Here is an 18,392-nt window from a genome sequence, read left to right on the forward strand (position 1 = left end):
AGGCGTCTTTACATGTGCTTCAGGGTGGGGGTGAGGGCGCTTTAATTGGAGTGGCTCCAAGAGCCACTGTAATTAAAAAGTGCCAGCAGCATGACTTGTATTCAGTGTCCTGCACTTCAAAATGGTGGCAGGATGCTTTAACTAAAGCTTGTTAAACAAAGGCTTCTTATTCCAGAAAAATTCAAGGAACCCATCACCAAGTATTTCTTTCACAAGCCCCACTGTTGCAGTTAGACCTGTTTGTATTTCATAGGTGGAAAATGTCTTTTAAAAGCAGGTAGAAATAAAGTTTCCCCATTAAATGGGAAACTGTTTTTCAGCCAGCTTTTATTTTGCAAAGTGCCTTAAGGTCTAAGGGCAAAAACCTCAAAGAAGTTCTGGATAGTGTTATTTCTCCAAGTCTGACTTGAGAGGGTTAGAAACCAGCTGAGTCCCTGGCAGGCAGATGCTGTGATCTGGGGGCCTGTCCACACCTGCCCAGCCAGTGCTGACCAGCAGCCTGTTGATGCTGAGTTTTGGAAGTAAACAGCTCCATCATGTGACCCTTTATGCAGGTTGCAAGCAGTGGAGGTGAATGTGGGTTGTCATTATAGGGTGAAGGGAATCAGAATCAAGGCTGTAACATGTTTTTCCCTTTTGAAATTGCATGCGTTTGCTTTGCCATACATACATTTCTGTAAAGAATTGTTTTGATCGTACTTTTGCTAGGAATGGGAGTTGGGGGTGTTGTTTAAAAAAGTAATCTCAGTTACAGTACACTGTCTGGTGTCATGTTAAAGGATAACAAAATCCATTGATGTTCCTCCCTTGGAGTATTTTTGAGCTACTTCATCACCAAGTGGAATAGTGCAGATGGAACTTGGCTTTGAAAACAGGATGATCAGTAATGTGTAAACTTAATTTTTTTGAGGCTGTAGCTGTCTTTGATTATATGCCAACTATCTTTCCCAGGAGGTGCTGACATGTCTCTCTTGGCTTAAATTGAAGAAGCAGCTACCGTTTTTAAGATTTGGCAGGTGTGGCGTTGGTCTCAGGGCAGGCCGCAGGGATCCTGGTTTTCTCTGATATAAAAAAAAAAAAATTGCACATTCTCTAATAAAAAATCACAAATTCTCTGATAACCCCAAAATCTGTAATTTAAAATTAAAGGCCCACCACAGCCCCACCTGGCCCTGCTGGTGCCCCTCACTCCCCCCATGACAGCCTTGCAGACCTACTGGTGCCCCTCCTTCCTCCCAGCAGTTTCCTGCTTGTGCCCTTTGCCCCTCACCCACAGCCCTTGTCCCCCCGCCCCAAGCCCTGTTGGAGGGGGCCCCCAGCTGCCAGGGATACAGGGCCAGGGACCCAGGTCTGCAGCCCCCTGTCCCCAACAGAAGGGAGTTGCTGCAGAAGGAACATGGAGCTGGCACCCCCCTGCTGCCTGCCTGTTGCAGGCTTGGGCAGGGAAAGGGCCAGCTCCCAGCCGCAGCGTGCACTCCCAGGAAGTAGGGGGGACCTGTGCCCCCCACCCCAGATCTGTGCTGAGGGCGGGTGCATGCTGCGGGTTTGTGCTCCCCGCCTTGATGCAGTCCCCCCTGGGGCCTCTGCAGCACAGCGTGTGTGACCTGGTGCAGCAGGGCACAGTGGGGCTGCGCAAGAAAGCTGCTTGCCCCTGTGAGCTCTGCTCTGCACTGGTGACACTTCCCCAGTGCATGCAGGCAGCAGTGAGGGGGCACAACCCTGCGCCACTGCCCATGCATGCTGGGGAAGTGTCACCAGGACAGCATGGAGCTCATAGGGACAAGCAGCTTTCCTTCGTGGCCCCCGCCTGTGCCTTGCCGCGCCAGGTCACGCACATTGCGCTGCAAAGGCCCCGGGGGAGGGCAGCAGGGTGGGGAGCACAAGCCTGCAGCATGCCCACACCCCCCACACAGATCTGTGGGGCACAGGCCCCCCTGTTCTCCAGGAGCGCATGCTGTGGCAGGAAGCCGGCCCCACTCCTGCCCCTAAACAAGCCACCCGTGGCCTCATCCTGCTCCCTGCCAGGGCTCTGAGGCTGCACATTGTGGCCCTGGGCCCCAAGCCCCACACACTGCCCAGCAGGGCAGCAGCCCCAGCCTTGCCCAACTCCCTCCCTGTGGGCGCTTCAATCCCCCACCTAACTTACTTGCTGGAGCTGCTGTCCAGGCTGCCCAGGGCCATACGGCACCCCCTGCCTGACTGCCCTGCTCCTGATCCTGCGCCTTCCCAGCCCCCTGCAGGCTGGAACTGTGCCAGCCTGCAGAGGGCTCACTGCAAAACTACAAAATCTGTGGGTTTCTCTGCTAAAATGAGAAATCCACATTTTACTCGAGTAAAGGGGGAAAACAGTTTACTCTGTTTTTCCATGGGAAACTGAAAACCCAGATCCTTGAACATGAGGCATAATGAGAGTATTTGGAGACTAAAAGTTTAATTTATAGAACTGTATGTCCCCAGCAATGCCATGCCCTTTAGCAGGGTGGAAGCATATAATTCGGTGTTTACAAGTAATCAGCCTTTACAACAGCCTGTGGAGAAAACAACATGAATAAAGCTTTGGAGTATCTATTGTATAGTTCACAGTGGTGTTAGATATGCTACCACATATTCATTTAATCAAAGATGTTTTATAAATCAAGCAATGAGACATTAATGGTGTTGGGCTATCCCCTGTGGTCTGAGACTGCAGCATAATTGCATTCTCAATGAATGTGTATATTTGGCCTCGTGTCATTAATAAAGTTTGCAGATAGTTTAAAAATGCTAAAGAGTGTATTTGCTGCATTTCTTCTTTTTTTCTCCTGAGTTTCCACTTATCAACTTTTATCTGAAATTTTGTCCCTAGGTGTGAGGAAAGTTGGGGTCTGTAACCTATACAGGCTGCATCTCTCCTAAGGAGAAGGGCAAATAGTCTGTTCTGTTTTACGCAAATTATTGTGCATGTCTTGCAAAATAGACAAATTGCCATCATAATCCTCACTTGGGCATAGCCTTAAGCCGTTGTTTAAATAGTGAATACTTTGGCAAAGGTGAAAATGATTCTCTCCTGTATTTAAGCAGGTTCGTCAAATTTTGGTTCATAAGGAATACCAGTATCTTATTACATTAAAGGTAGTTTATTATTTGGAATGAGTTACAACTTGAAGAGTAGATGGATATAGTAACTGCAATACAGTGAATAGTACATGCCAGCTCTTCTTCAAACCCTGCTTTTCACAAACTCCTTGTAAGAAACAGCCTCTGCCACCAGGTTAAGGCAGGTGTAACACTGGTTTATTTATCAGGGTGTCTTTTGGCTTCAAGCCTCTTTTTACTGTTCTATGGCTTGTCCACTGGGGACAGACTAGGACGGGGCGGGCAATTATATTGGGCAGAGGGCCACTTATTGAGTTTCAGCAAGCCATCAAGGGCCGCATGACGGGCAGCCCAGGGCAGATTAATATTAATTTTCTAAATTTTTAGGGGCCCCGCAGGTTGGATAGAATGGCCTGGTGGGCCGCATTTTGCCCACCCCGGACTAGGATTTGCCCCAGGACAACTTTACATCCCTGCAAGTCTTGGTTCTACTTGCCCAATCCAAGTCTTGCAGTACCAGCAGAGGAAGTTTTGCCAGTTTGAGACACTTCCCTATGGTTTGTGTAACATTAAAGGTCCCCTCTTCTGCAAAAGAAGCAACTATAATTTGTTTTGAAAATTACCTTTACCACCAGAAATCAGTAAGATAAAATAGAAAAAGGGCTTATTTACACAGGCAATGTAAATTGCCTAAATGAGCAACTGTAGGATGTAGAGACAGAATACATGAAAAATAACCAGAAAAAAATAAAGTTAGATCTCACCCTACATTTCTTAGTAAAACACAGCACGTAACTTGACCAATGGGACTGTCTCACTTTCTGTTGCTAGTTTCCCACAAGCCTCTTTTCAGCTTGCAATGCTGGTTGTTCAAGTTTATAGTTCCAGGGTATAGATCATCTCAAGGCTAGGAATCTCTAGACCATATTTGCCTCAAATGGCACTTTTTCAGAGCCATAACGTTATCTACCCACCTACATTTTTCTATTCAGTTGTCAGGAAGCATGTGTACATTATGCAGAAGACTCTTCTCTCTTCAGATGTGTGTCTGTGTGTCAAGCTAGATAATATTCCTAGTTTTATAGGTATATTCAAAACCTATAGAAATACTTGCATCCTTTCATAAATATTGATCCCTAATTGAATTTTTTTGGTTCACAGTTATACAGGGGTGAAAAATACAACCTCTGCATGTGATTCTTTCCATGTATTTGTCTCCTGAAAATGCATTCCTTTTGCTAAGGACTTTCCCTATAAACTATAAGCAATTGTTTAGGATGTTGCCTCTATCCAAGTATACGTTGTCAATGTTTAAAGTAACTTTAGGTGCATTTTTCAGAGATTAGGACTTTCTCTGAAGTGTGAATCAGAGAGAAGTCTAGTCTGGGGACATTCCTGGCATATGAGTTAGCAATTACTTAACTATTTCCAATCACACTATAACATTACAAAAAGCATAGTAAATATTGTAGTTCATATAAACATAAAAATGGATAACACTGAACATAGCTTAATATTAGGTGTAAATAGAAACCAGACAATATCTTAGTAAATTAGATTCAAAGAAAATACTATACCTGACACTATCATCCCCAAAATGAATCTGGTTAGGGAATGGTTCCTAACTGTAGGCTTCTCTGCTTCGTGCTTGTCTGCTGATGCAAAAATCTAGCGTCACTTCTCATCAGTTTACTTTAGAAATCATCATGTGATTTTTAAAGGTAGTCAGGATGACAAATAGAAAAATCAGAACTGAAGGGATTAATAGTGGGCACATCTACACAAGGTGCTATGGCTCTGTGGCATCCATTGGCAAAAATCAGTTTTATTTAAAAAGCATATATTGGGGTTGCATCTTAAGTTTCAAGTAATATAAGCCTTCCTAGATATTTGTAACAAGCTTTATTAGTTTTTGCTCTTTCACTACTTAATCATCAAAGGTTGTGATGTTCTTTCTACCCCATACTACTTCTCTACTTCAAGCCACAGCCCTGGCAAACATAGGAACACGGTTACATTCCTCCTGTTCTTTGTATTTAACTACCAATTGGATACAAGGCATTTTTGACCCACAAAAGTTAACGGTAAGTAATCATGAAATGGATGGTGTTTCCTATCAATAAAATGAAATCTTTATAAATATCCTTCAAAGGCCTTTGTTGCCAGACTCTTCTGGCAGGCATATATTTAATACTGGATATCTGTCAACTCTTGAGTGAAATTACAAGTAAGCCTTGCTTCTTTCCGGGGAAAAAAAGCAAACCAATATGCTGCTGCAAGAACGAGGTGACTTTTCATACTCTTCATAGACATTTATGTAAGTCTAACAAACAGTTTCTTTGGTGCTGGGATTACTTTGCTATTGTTCTGAATTATATTTTACCTTTTTATAATGGACATACCCAGAGACTCTAGTCAGAACTGAGCCAGTCATACTTGACAATATGTAACGGGGCGGGCAAAATCTGGCCCGTGAGCAGAACCTGGCCCACCCCTTTCTACCTGGCTGCAGGGCCCCTCTAAAACAAAATTATTACCAGCCTGTGGCTGCCTGTCTGAAATCTGATGGAGGGGGGGGTATCAGCTGCAGCATCACCTCAGGCTCTGGCTGTGAAGCAACCAGCTTCAGCCCCAGCCTGCCCTGCCCTGCCCTGCCCTGCCGTACAGAAGCTTCTGCCTGGCAACCCTGTGGCTGTTCCCCTGCCCTTCCTCCATCTGAGAGTGAAGCTTCAGGGAAGAAGGGCCCCTGGGACTCCTGTGGGGAGAAAGTTGGGGCAGTGGGGGAATGCAGGTGATTGTCCTGCTCCATGCAGCTTTTGTGGGATTCTTGGCAGAAGCCAAACACCATCAGGCTGAGTGCTAGGAGCCCCACATAGAGGCACAGAGCCAGCTTAGCCTGATGGCATGGGACTCCCCACAGCTGTTGGCACTCCAGCTGGGAAATGAGTGCTGCCAGGCCAGGCTGGCTGCATGCCACCATGTGAAGCTCCTGGCACTGCAGCCAGGAGCTGAGGGGAACCGTGCACCATCGGGCTGAGCCTGGCAGGCTCTGTGCCTCCATGAGCAACTCCCCACTGCAGTGCCATGGGCCCCACATGGAGGCACAGAACTGGCCTGGCCCAGTGCTGGGAGTTGCGTGCGATTGACTCAGGCTGGGCTGGCTCCATGCCGCCACGTGCAGGTCACAGCATTGCAGCTGGGAACTGGATGCCACTGGGCCAGGCTGGCTTCATGCTGCTACGTGCGGGTCCTAGCATTACAGTTGGGAACCGTGTGCCATCTGGCTGGGTCGGGCTGGCTCTGCTGCCACGTGCAGCTCCCTGGATTCATCTGGAGCCGTGCACCACTGGGGGGCTCAACCTGCAGTGGGCCAGAAGCACCCTGAGGGTTTGCTGCTGCTGCCACCAGAGAAAGGCTATGCGCCATGGAGGGGGGCCCCACACCAACCCACACACCTCACCTAACCACATGCACTGCCACACCCTCCTCCACAAATCGTGCACACACCCCCACATCTATTCCCCCCCCCCCCGCACACAGTGTGCAAGAGTAAGATTTTATTTTGAGGTAATATGCAGTCATCTCTATATACACTAAACTAGAGGTTGTCAGCCGGGGGTACTTGGACTGGTCCTAGGGGGTACGCATGGGAGGACGGGGACAGAGCAGTGCCACCTCCCAGGAGCAGGGCTGGGGCAGAGCTAGGGCAGCAGCGTCCCTCTGCAGGGCGGGGAAGCTCTCATGCAGCGATCGCTGCCACCACACCAGGCCAGTGAGCTTTCCCCCCCTGCTCCTGGAAGGCAGTGGCACTGTCCCCACCCACCTGTGCGCTGTCCCCGCCTCCCCGCTCTGTGTGTAGCTGCACACCACCTCCCACCCCCCAGCTCGGTGTCTGGCCGCCTACTACCCCTTTCTCCGCCCCCCCCCCCCCCTTTCCCTTTTGGCATCCAGAGCCGCCGGGGTACTTAGGCTAAAAAAAGTTTGAAAACCCCTGCACTATGCAAACACACGTAAATCAGGACACACACATTTTTTTGAAATAAGATTTTAAAATGTTATAATAGATGTTTGATTTTTAGTATGTGGCTTGTTTTTTTTCCAGTTCCAAGATGGTAACTCTCCTTGCCCTGCCCCACCCAAAGGAGGCAGGGGGATGTCCAATGGCACAGGGATTTCCAGGGGCAGAGAGATGTCTGGTGGCAAGGGTCAGGGGTGGGACTTCTGGTCCCAAGATGGCAATCAGGGTTCAGGGCACCTGTCAAGGGTCTGGGCTACCTTTGCAGCCTTCGACAGCTCAGAAGTCGTTAAGCAGCCCGCCAGCCGAAATTGCCCGTCTCCTATATGTAAGCTTGTATAGCTATCCAGTTCCTACCCTGAAGAGCTTAAGTGTTGCATAATAACATACAAGAACTTTGAAGTCTGAATGGATTGACTCATTTACATGTTATCATACTTCATAAAACTACAATACCTTTCTCTTTTACTTTCCTAGATATTTTGTAACTTACAGCATAATTTTTTTTTTAGGAGGGAAGGTCTGTACTGTACATTGTAAGTGGTGCTTTACCCAGTTTCTTACCAAAAAGATTGGGTTTTTTTGTTGGTGATAGAATAATTTGTGTTCATTTTTTCCCCAAGACCATAATTATAACATTGCTGTTTGACCTGTTGGTATTGTTAAGCTCTAGCAATAATATTTTTGAAAACCTGTTTTCTTCTTAGAAGTAAGATCTCTTTTGCTCTTTGAAAATTGAAAAGTGAACTTAAATATTCCTTTTTATAAAGCTAAATAACCTTTAGGAACTTATTTTAGTGCAGACTGGGATAATTTTCTAAAATGAGAGAAATCCTATTTCTTTTTGTGACTTGGGAACAGTTTTCCATTGGCTCTTGTAGAGTCAATTACAGAGATGATGTAGAAGGCTTCCTCTTTGACTTCTGAGTCTTTGTCTCCCTAGCTTAATAGTAAAAGGAGAGATATGTTTCTTGATTTTTGGTTTTGTTTAAAAAAAGGAAAGCTTTCTAAACAAACCGTGAAGAGAGAACCTAGATATAATGAATTTTATTGATAAGAGAAACACAAATACACACTTATCTTAACTTTGAAAGCCAAGAATGTTGCAAATTAGTAAATCCATATTGAAAAGAAGTCCCAATGACAGCCAGGTGAACTAAAATGAATTTAATGTAGTAACAAGTATAATTAGGAGCCTACCCGACTTGAAGGCAGGCAACTGATTTCCTGGGCAGATCACAGGGCTGGCCACCATTTTCACAGGATTATCACAACGGGACATGCCTCTGGCTGCAATGGCCCATTGCCCCCCACCTCTGGTTAGTGGAGAGGCTGCCTGTCATGCAGCCATGTCCCTTGCCATCAAGTGGTGGAGAAGGCAGGCCACATGGCAGGCAGCCTGCTTGGCCCATCAACAGCAAGGGGTGGGGGCAGCAGCCATCTTGCCTGCTCCCCTTCATGCCAGCAGACCCCCTCCTCCCTTACCGCTTGGCAGGCTGCGTGGCTGGGAGGACTGCTGGCTCCCACTGGGAAGCCAGCATTTTATTTTTAATAAGTCTCTGCTCCCCTCCCCCCCCCCCCCCCAGTGTTTTGCAGATATCCAATTTCGTGATTTCTGCAAAATCATGATTTGAGTAGGTCCTTAAGTTTAATGCAGTAGCATGGGAATCAAAGGAAGTGGTCTCAAGTTAGAATTTTTCTGTAGAGGAAATTTCTTGAAATTCAGATAACAATGACAATAGGGGCATAATTGATAGCCTTCCTTACACTATGTAGAGCAGTAGTTGGAAGCAGTTTGCTTTATGGTTTTTTTTAGCAAAAGATTGGAATAAACCTGCTGAGGTCTGAGGAAGTCTGGTACAGGACTCAGCTGCTGTCATTGCCAAGCCTGCTTCTCGTGGCCGTGGCACAGTTGAAGCCGTCTGTCACTAGAATGCCACCAAAGCCCTCCAGCTTTGTGAGTCAGATCCAGTGGCTGTTATGGCCTGTGGGCCATAAGTTGCCAGCCTCAGATGTACAGGTTTCCTTCACTTTATGCTGTACATGCGTTCCTGGAAAACGGCACATAACTCAAATTCACATAAAGGGAACCCACTTTACAATGTAACAAATAGGGAGGGATATGTTCCAAGACCTCAACTGTACTGACCCCCAGACCCATTTCTGCCACTTTTACAAGACAATTTCGGTACTCACCAACAGCAGACAGTACACATAAGCACAAGGTGCCATAATGGGGATGGCAACAACAGAAACAGGTGTTGCAGACACTAGACGAGGAGCACAGATCCACACAGGAGACTGTATTTTGGCACGCATCACTCCCACAATGCACCACACAAAGCAGCTGACTGCGGACTTCTACCACACCAATCGCATAAAAGTGAATTTACCTCGCATGTAACAAATTTTTGGTATAAAAAGAGTCATTGCATAAGAGTGAATTTGCACGTAAGAACCCACATAAAGCAAGGGAAACCTGTAAAAGAATTTTCTACACACAATCCCATTGTTTTCATTGGGAATATGTAAGGAATAAGGTGTTACTCAATGCGAGTAAAGGTTGCAGACTATCTGTCAATAAAAATTTGCTCTGCTTAGACAAGTCTTATGTATTTTTTAATATATTTAAATAATTTAATAAAAATATAGCTACAAAAGAGGGTTTGGGAAGACCATCAGTTTCTAGGTTTGCTTCTACTTTGACTTTTTTAAAGTCACACAACTTCTACAAAAAAAGCTGTGTTCCTTAAGTAGGGCCACAAGATAAAAGTTCAAAGGACTTATTCACAGCTGAAGTGATTTCTTCAAGGCCTTTTTTTTTTTACTTAAGATTAGTTAATGTCTATAAACAGTCCAAGGTAGAAAAATCATGAAGACAAGGCACTGTAATAGCTTTACCAAGTAGTAAATTTATCGATCTACTGGTATCTTGATGGAAAAGTCTTTTCTGTTTCTTTTAGCCGTGAAGGTAAGTCCCTAAAGAGTAAACCCATTGATTGGTACATTGCCAGTAATCAATCGCCTCTTAGAAAGCAGATGTCAGTTCATGAGGAGTTTGCAAAAAAGGAAAAAATGGTGATCAAATGAATTGTTTATGGTTAATGTATTAATATTCTGTTAAGATATAGCAATGGAAAACTTAGGCTACAGTGTATGTGAAGAAATTAAAATGTGGCAACCTTGTATGATATAGGTAGGTACCTACCTAATATGCAGAGGCTGCCCCCAATTTCACGGGCAGAATGCAGGCCAAGCAGCCATTTCACATGCAGCATGGTGCCTCCCTCCACCTCTTATTGACTGAGTGGCCCCACCCCTCACTGTTGATTAGCTGTGGGGGCTTCCTGTTGTGGCCCCATCCCCACTAATTGCTTGCCAGGACTCTCCATCATGCAGCCCTGCCCTTCACTGCTGATTGGTGGGGAGGGGCCACATGACAGGCAGCCCTCACAGCCAATCAGTGGGCAGGGGCAGAGAAAACAGCCATCTTGCCCACAGCCCTTTGAGTGGGCAGCCCCTCTTTCCCCCTTCCCCACTGCTGCGGTGTGCTGAGGACTGTTGTCTCTCTCTGAGGAGTTGGCTTTTCTTTTTGGTACGTTCCTCCCCCCTGCGCTGTGTATTTTGCAGGCAAAATCGCAAATTTGGTAGATCCCTAGAAGTAGGTTGTTGCTGTTCATAAACTGGAACTGTTTCCAGGACTGAGGATGAACAGTTTGGATTTGATTAAACGCTTGTATTTAGTGAATCAGTAATATTAATTTTTGGTAATTAAAATAAATGTTTAATTAATAATAGTATGTGATTTGTTTCTCCTGTTTTTTAACTACTTGTACCCCAGCAGATTAAGTGTATGAATAAAAAAATCTTCTGTAAAAAAGTCATGCAGTCTTTGCAAACAAATACTTTTAAAAAATTATGGAAAGTATATTGAATAAAATATTCTCTGTGTTCTAATAAACCTAAAATTTAATATACCTTGTTACCAATGACACTGGAACAAATTTAAGAGATGGTCATGGGTAATGTAAAAGTTTAAGAATGAACATTGTCAGAAGTCAGTTTTGGTGTGAAGTATTTTGCCATAGGTAGATCTCAGGAATAGAGATTATCCATTAGGTTGACCATCACAGAGAGACCCAGTCTGACGTTTCCCAAGATAACTATTTGGGAAGTGTCATGTTCAAAAAAGTGTTAACTTTTTTGTGGTCCTAGAGGCCTGCTTTGATGCTGAAAACCAATGTTTCACATGTCTAAACTTCACTCAATTGGCTCCCTTCTGAATCAAGATGGAGGGCCACTTGCAAAGACATATAGCCTCTGGCAATGCACATTTGCATCAAACACAAGGGCATCTATAGATCTTCTAGCACGCTGTGCTTTTACTTCTCTGTCTTATGTTTAGTTCATGTCATGAGTATTTGAATGTCTAGTTATGACACTACAGTGATAGAGAGGGTAGTGTTTGGTAGCATGCTTTGGATGTGGAAACATACTCTTTGCTAATGTCCACTATTAACCTTTGTTTTAGAAGCTGTGGTTGAAATGGAGCACTGAGGAGCTTGACCTTCTGTTTGTGGTCTGCATGTGGACACTAATGCTTGAATAAACACAATGAAAATGCTACCTGGAGTGGGTGTTTTTGGGACTGGCAGCACTGCCCGAGTACTGGTACCTTTGCTAAGAGCTGAAGGTTTCTCCATTGAAGCACTTTGGGGGAAGACTGAAGAAGAAGCAAAGCAGCTGGCAGAGGAAATGAACATTTCCTTCTACACAAGTCGGACTGATGATGTCTTGCTGCATCAGGATGTAGATCTGGTTTGCATCAACATTCCTCCACCACTAACTCGGCAGATTGCTGTGAAAGCCCTAGGTACGGTGTTTTCTTCTTGGAGTCAGAGCAAAAGTTGTTTGGACTATGGAAAAATGCTCATTTCAATGTGAAGCTATTATCTTGTTCCTGTATTAGTCACTAGTACTATAACACATTATTCTAAATGGTATTGTATTTGCTACTGATAGTTAAGGTTATCCAGCATTTCCTATTACAGACTTATTTAATAATAAATAGGGAACTACCAAAATCATGATTTCACAGATTTTGTGAAATCGGGTAATACCTGTGAAATCCACTTGAGGGGGGGGAAAAAAACTTACTGAAAAGATAATGCATGCTCAAGAACTGCCAGCAAGATAGCTGCTGCCTCAGCCCCTTGCCACTGATTGGATGCGAGGGCTGCCTGTCATGTGGCTTCATCCCTTACCAACAAGCAGTGGTGAGGATGAAAGGATCTGAGGGTCCCTTGCCACATGACAAGCAGCCCTCACAGCCAATCAGTGGTGAGGGATGGAGCCATATGACAGGCATCCCTTGCCACCAATCAGCAATGAGAGGTGGGGCCACAGCCCCCTCGTCCACGCACATGGTGCCCCCTGGCCTCACTGCCTTTCTTCTGCTCCCTCCCAGCTCCCTGTAATGTTATAACCAAACATTGCACAACTTGAAGTTAATATGTTCTCTAATAGATCAGCGTCATAATAACGAAACGTTAACCAGGACGATGTTAAGTGAGGCGTTCCAGTAGCTGTATGCCACTTTTTTTATCGCAGAGGATTTGAAATCACTTCATAATTTCTATTTTATCATCTAGAACTGAAATGGTGTCATCTTTTCAATGGATAAAAGCTGTTCTAAGAGCCTACAGATGTACCTCAGTTGAAACTAGGAAGTAGAATCCATCCTATTCTGGTGATACGATTGGGTAACTTAAAGTACAAACATATATAGCCCTTGTGCTGCCACAAAAAAATTATAGCAGCATAAGATGGAAGTAAACAGACATTGTAGCCTTTTTGCTGCTCTCCAAGTGCCCAAAAATGTTTCTTTTATTAGACCAGCTAAATAGTTGGGAAAAATGTTCTTTACTAACTTTCAGGCACAAACACCCTTCTTCAGGCATAGGGAGAGTGCTGGTGTTTGTGAGCTCTCCTGGGTGCGTCTTTTCTACCCAGGAGAGCACACAAACACCAGCAGACTCTTCCCATGCCTGAAGAAGGGTGTTTGTACCTGAAAGCTTGCAAAGAATAATGGTTTCAACTATTTAGTTGGTCTAATAAAAGATATCACATTTACCCAAAGAACCTTGTCTGTCTATGTCCTTAGACCAACACAGTTATAACCAACATCCCCAAAAATATGCCTGTCACCAAAGGTAGTCACAGTTTGTGAGACCTTAGAGGAGATTGTCTGACCAGCAGTAATGCCTCTTTAATAGCATATTGGTAGGGGCTCTTGGGATATGGAAGTAGAGAGTTGGCTTTTGTATAAAAAGGATAAACTGTTTGCAGATAAAATTCTAAACATACTGAGTTGAGGCAGAAAGCTAAAAGACAGCTGTTCCTAATGGGAAGAAACCCAGTAGCTTTGAGATCACAGGACTTGAGAGTATGGGACTAAATGCATGGGAAAGGGACTTGTTAATATATAGGTCACTGATGACTTTGATCCCACAACTGTAGTAGCTCTGAAGTCCCCAGTCCATTGCTGGTTGTCAGGAGCAAACTTTCTTTAGGAATCCTATGCTATAGAAGTTAATGAGAGAGGCTGAGGTGAAGAAAGGTGCCATGATACAGGGGAGAGGAGAAGATGGTGTGGATATAAACAAGTGCGTTCCAAGATTTCTAGAAGTGCATCGATGTATCTGTCTGTATCATATTGGCACTGATAAAAGGAAAATTGATATTATCAGTAATTGGCCTTTTTGGGACAATGTGGACAATAACATTGGTGATAAATGATACGTGCATGGGCGCAGCCACAGGATACACATGGCCAGGAATGCAGCCTGGCAGCTTCGAGAACAGCATCCAGCTGGGAAGTCTGTTGGGGGGGAAGATGCAGGGGAGGGAAGGGAAAGGTGAGGACCCCCACAGTGAGGGAGGGAGTGGGGTTGGGGCAAGGGCAGGAGCTGCCCAGCTGGGGTGGGGTAGGGTGCAAGACGGAGCTATGGGTGGCTCATCCAGGGGGTAGAGAGTAGAGGTGGACCAATAGATCGGTCCAATACCAGATCAGCACCAATATAAAGAAAACTGACAATCGGAAATCGGCCTATTCTGGCTGATAATGTGGCCAATAAATGCCTGATGCATGCGTGGAGCTGCAACGCAGCATGTAGGCGGTGAAGAGCACAGCTCGGCAGCATGGGGAGCTGCATCCAGCTGGTAAGTCTGTTGTGCTGGAAGTAGGGAGGGGCAGATCAAGGCCCCTGCAGAGAGGGAGGGAGTGGGGCTGGGGCAGGCGATGCCTGTCCAGGGCAGAGTGCAGGAGAGAGCCACAGCTCACTGGGGGAGGTGGGGCAACTCTTGCTGCTGCATGCACCCTGAGAGCGCACGGGTGGAAGGTGCCTCCTGGATGTAGATGGGGCGGGGCAGGCTGCAGCTGTGGGCTGGGGTCTGGGCTGTGCTGGGCTCTTCCCAGCAGGGCTTGGGCCAGATTGTGCTCAGGGCAGGCAGCAGTGCTAGGAGGGACGTTTGGGGGGGCTATGGCGAATTTTGGGGTGGCTGCAGCCCCCTCCCCCATAGCCCCCCTCCCAACGCCACTGCTGCCCACCCAAAGTGCATCCTGGCCCAAACCCTACTGGGAAGAGCCCAGTGCCGCCCCAGCCCACAGCTGCAGCCCACCCCACACATCCAGGGAGCACCAGCCCTCTATGCTATCTTGGGGTGTGCACAGCAGCAGGAGCTGCCCCCTCTCCCAGCACCTCCCGGATGAGCCACAGCTCCTTCCCATACCCAGCCCCAGCCTTATCCCTAGTTGTGGCCCTAGCCCCAATGCCTGGCTCCTACCCTGGGGGTCTTTAAGAAGAGTCTTGATGCCTACCTGGCTGGGGTCATTTGAGCCCAGTTTTCTTCCTGCCCAGGCATGGGGTTGGACTTGAAGATCTACAAGGTCCCTTCCGACCCTACTTCTGATTCTATGCCACTCTGTCCCTCACCACGGGGACCTCAATCTGTCCCCACCCCTACACCCCTTCCCCCTCCCCTTCTACCACAACAGACTTAACAACTGGACACTGCTCTTCAAGCTTCCAGGCTGTGTATCAGAAATCAGATCAGTATCAGCCAATATGACTCTTTAAAAATCAGCTATCGGTATTGGCCCCCAAAATCTCTATTGATACACCCCTAGTGAAGAGTGGGGTGGCAGCTTCCGCTGCTGCACAGCCTCCTGGGGGAGGCACAGGGAGCATGTGCTCCCTGGATCTATGCACAGGGTGAGGGCAAGGCTGCTCCAGGCCAGGGGCTGTGCTGGCTTCTTCCTGGGGGAGGGGGGTGGCTTGGTGGGCAGTGGTTCTGCTGGGAGGGGGTAACTACAGGGAATTTTGTGGGGGCCATTGCCCACCCCATAGCCCCTACTCCCAGCACCACCTGCCTGCGTGCCCCAAATGTAGCCCCAGCCCAGCCCAGCCCAGCCCCTGCCAGGAAGAGACCAACACAGCCCCTGGCCCCGAGCAGCCCTACCCTTGCCCTACACACAGGTCCAGGGGGCACATGCCCCCTGTGCCTCCCCTGGGAGTGCGTGCAGCAGTAGCAGGCACCCTCCCTCCTCACCCACCATGCCCCCTGGACAAGCTGTCCATGGTTGCATCCTGTGCCCCACCCCACTCCGGCTGGCCTGTGCCTGCCCCAGCCCCTCTCCTTCCCTCACAGTGGGGGCCTATATTGGAGGATCCCCCACACCCCTTCCCTCCCACAGACTTGTCTTTGAGACAAGGAAGCGGGGGCTGACACAACTGAGATTGCAAGGAGAAAGCATGTTTCATAGAAGCATAGAATGATAGAAAATGATGGTTAGAAGGGACCTTAGGAGGCCATCTAGTCCAACCCCCTCCTCAAAGCAGGGCCATCCCCAACTAGATCATCCCAGGCAAAGTTTTGTCTAACCAGGTCTTAAAAACCTCTAGGGATGGAGATTCCTCCACTGCTCTGGGTAACCTGTTCCCCTGCTTCACTGCATTCCTAGTGAGAGTTTTTCCTAATATCTAACCTAAACTTCTTGATGCAACTTGAGACTGTTGCTCCTTGTTCTGTCATCTGCCACCACTGAGAACAGTCTAGCTCCATCCTCTTTCAAACCCTGCTTCAGGTAATTGAAAGCTGCTGTTAAATCCCACCTAAATCTTCTCTTTTGCAGACTAAATAAGCTCAGTTCCCTCAACCTCTCATCAAAAGTCATGTGCCCAAGACCATTTTCATTGCTCTTCATTGGACTCTGCAACCTGTCCACATTTTTTCTGTAGTGGGTGGCCCAAAACTGGACATAGTACTCCAGATGTGGCTTCACCAGTGCTGACTAGATGGGAAATAATCATTTAATCTGCTGGCAACACTCCTACCAATACAGCCCAGTATGCTATTAGCCTTCTTCACAACAAGGGCACACTGTTGGCTTCTATTCAGGTTTTTGTCCACTGTAACCCCTCAGGTCCTTTTCTGCAGAGCTTCTGCGTAGCTAGTCAGTTCCCAGTTTATATTGGTGCATGGGATTGTTCTGTCTAAGTGCAGGACTTTGCACTTGTCTGTATTGAACCTCATGAGATTTCTTTTGGTTCAGTCCTCCAAATTGTCTAGGTCTCTCTGAATCCTAACCCACCCTCCAGCATATCTACTACTTCCCCCAGCTTGGTGTCATCTGCAAACTTGCTGAAGGTGCACTCTATGCCATCTTCCAGGTCATTGATGAAGATATTGAAAAAAATTCACTTGATACTGGCTGCCAACTAGACATAGAGTTTCATTGACTACTACCCTCTGAGTCTGATGGACCAGCTAGTTTTCTATCCACCTTACAATCCATTCATCCAAACCATACTTCCTTAGCTTGCCTGCAAGAATGTTGTGGGAGACCATATCAAAAGCCTTGCTAAAGTCAAGGTACACCGTACATACTGGTGTCCCCGCATCCAGAGCCAGTCGTCTCATCACAGAAGGCAGTGAGGTTGGTCAGGCATTAACTTGCCCTTGGTGAATCCATGTTGATTGTTCCTAATCACCCTCTTCTCCAAGTGCTTAGAAATGGATTCCTTAAGGATCTGCTCCATGATTTTTCCAGTGACTGAGGTGAAGTTGACTGTGACCAGTGTGTAGTTCCCTGGATCTTAAATATGGGTACTATATTTGCCTTTTTCCAATTAGCTGGGACCTTTTCCAATCCCCATGAGTTTTCAAAGATGATGCTCTGCAATCACATCAGCCAACTACCTCAGCACCCTCTGGTGTATCCTATCTGGCCCCATGGACTTTTATATGTCCAGCTTTTCTAAATAGTCCCTAATCTGTTCTTTTGTCACAGTTGTCTGGTCACTTCCTCCCCAAACTGTGCTTTCAGGTGTAGTAGTCTGGGAGCTTACCTTGCCTGTGAAGAATGAGGTGAAATAGGCATTTAATATTTCAGCTGTTTCTACATCTTCTGTCACTAGGTTGCCTCCCCCATTCAGTAAGGGACTCACTTTCTCTGATCATCCTCTTGTTACTGACATACTTGTAGAAACCCTTCTTGTTACTCTTCACTTCCCTTTCTAGCTGCAACTCTGATTGTACTTTGGCGTTCCTGACTTCATCCCTGCATGCCTGAGTAGTACTCTTATACTCCTCACTAGTTTTTTGTCCAAGTTTTCACTTCTTATAAACTTCCTTTTTGTTGTTTAGTTTACTGAAGAGTTCCCTGCTAAACCAAGCTGGTCTCCTGCCATACTTGCTAGTCTCCCTGCACATTGGGATTGATCATTTTTGCGCCCTCAGTAAGGTTTCTTTAAAACACAACAGCCTCCCCTGTTGCCCACTCCTGCTTGCATTTCCTTCAGGTCAGCCACTTCCTCACTTACCTCAGCTTTGGTCTTCATCCCCCACCAACCCTAGTTTAAAGCTGTCCTCATTCAGTCATCCAGTCAGTCTCACCTCCATCCTTGGTAAAGTCTTTGAAAAAATTATCAAGGCTCACATTTGTAAGAGCCCGGCAGGAAAAATTATGCTGAGGGGAAACCAGCACGAGTTCGTAGCAGGTAGATCATGCCTGACTAATCTAGTCTCTTTTTATGACCAGGTTACAAAACACCTGGACGCAGGAGTAGGGGTTGACGTCATTTACTTAGACTTCAGGAAGGCCTTCAATACAGTATCCCACACCATACTGGTGAACAAGTTAAGAGGCTGCGACTTGGATGACTACACAGTCCAGTGGGTGGCAAATTGGCTAGAGGGTCGTACCCAGAGAGTCGTAGTGGATGGGTCGGTGTCGACCTGG

General features: G+C 46.5%; 1 protein-coding gene across 3 annotated transcripts in view; it reads left to right on the forward strand.

Annotated features, from left to right (window-relative positions):
• Window positions 1-18,392, forward strand: part of GFOD2 (Gfo/Idh/MocA-like oxidoreductase domain containing 2) — a 71,915-nt gene that overhangs the window by 26,380 nt on the left and 27,143 nt on the right. The window contains exon 2 of one of the 3 annotated variants that reach the window (XM_019488980.2): window positions 11,622-11,963. The exons of 1 other annotated variant lie outside the window; for it this stretch is intronic. In XM_019488980.2, the coding sequence (XP_019344525.1) occupies window positions 11,705-11,963 (259 nt within the window). In that variant the 5' untranslated portion in view covers window positions 11,622-11,704. Of the gene's footprint in view, window positions 1-11,621; window positions 11,964-18,392 lie in introns of those variants that run through there. One more of the 3 variants, XM_059713634.1, reaches the window with a different exon arrangement.

Source organism: Alligator mississippiensis, chromosome 10 (assembly GCF_030867095.1).
Source record: "Alligator mississippiensis isolate rAllMis1 chromosome 10, rAllMis1, whole genome shotgun sequence".
Classification (NCBI taxonomy): domain Eukaryota; kingdom Metazoa; phylum Chordata; order Crocodylia; family Alligatoridae; genus Alligator; species Alligator mississippiensis.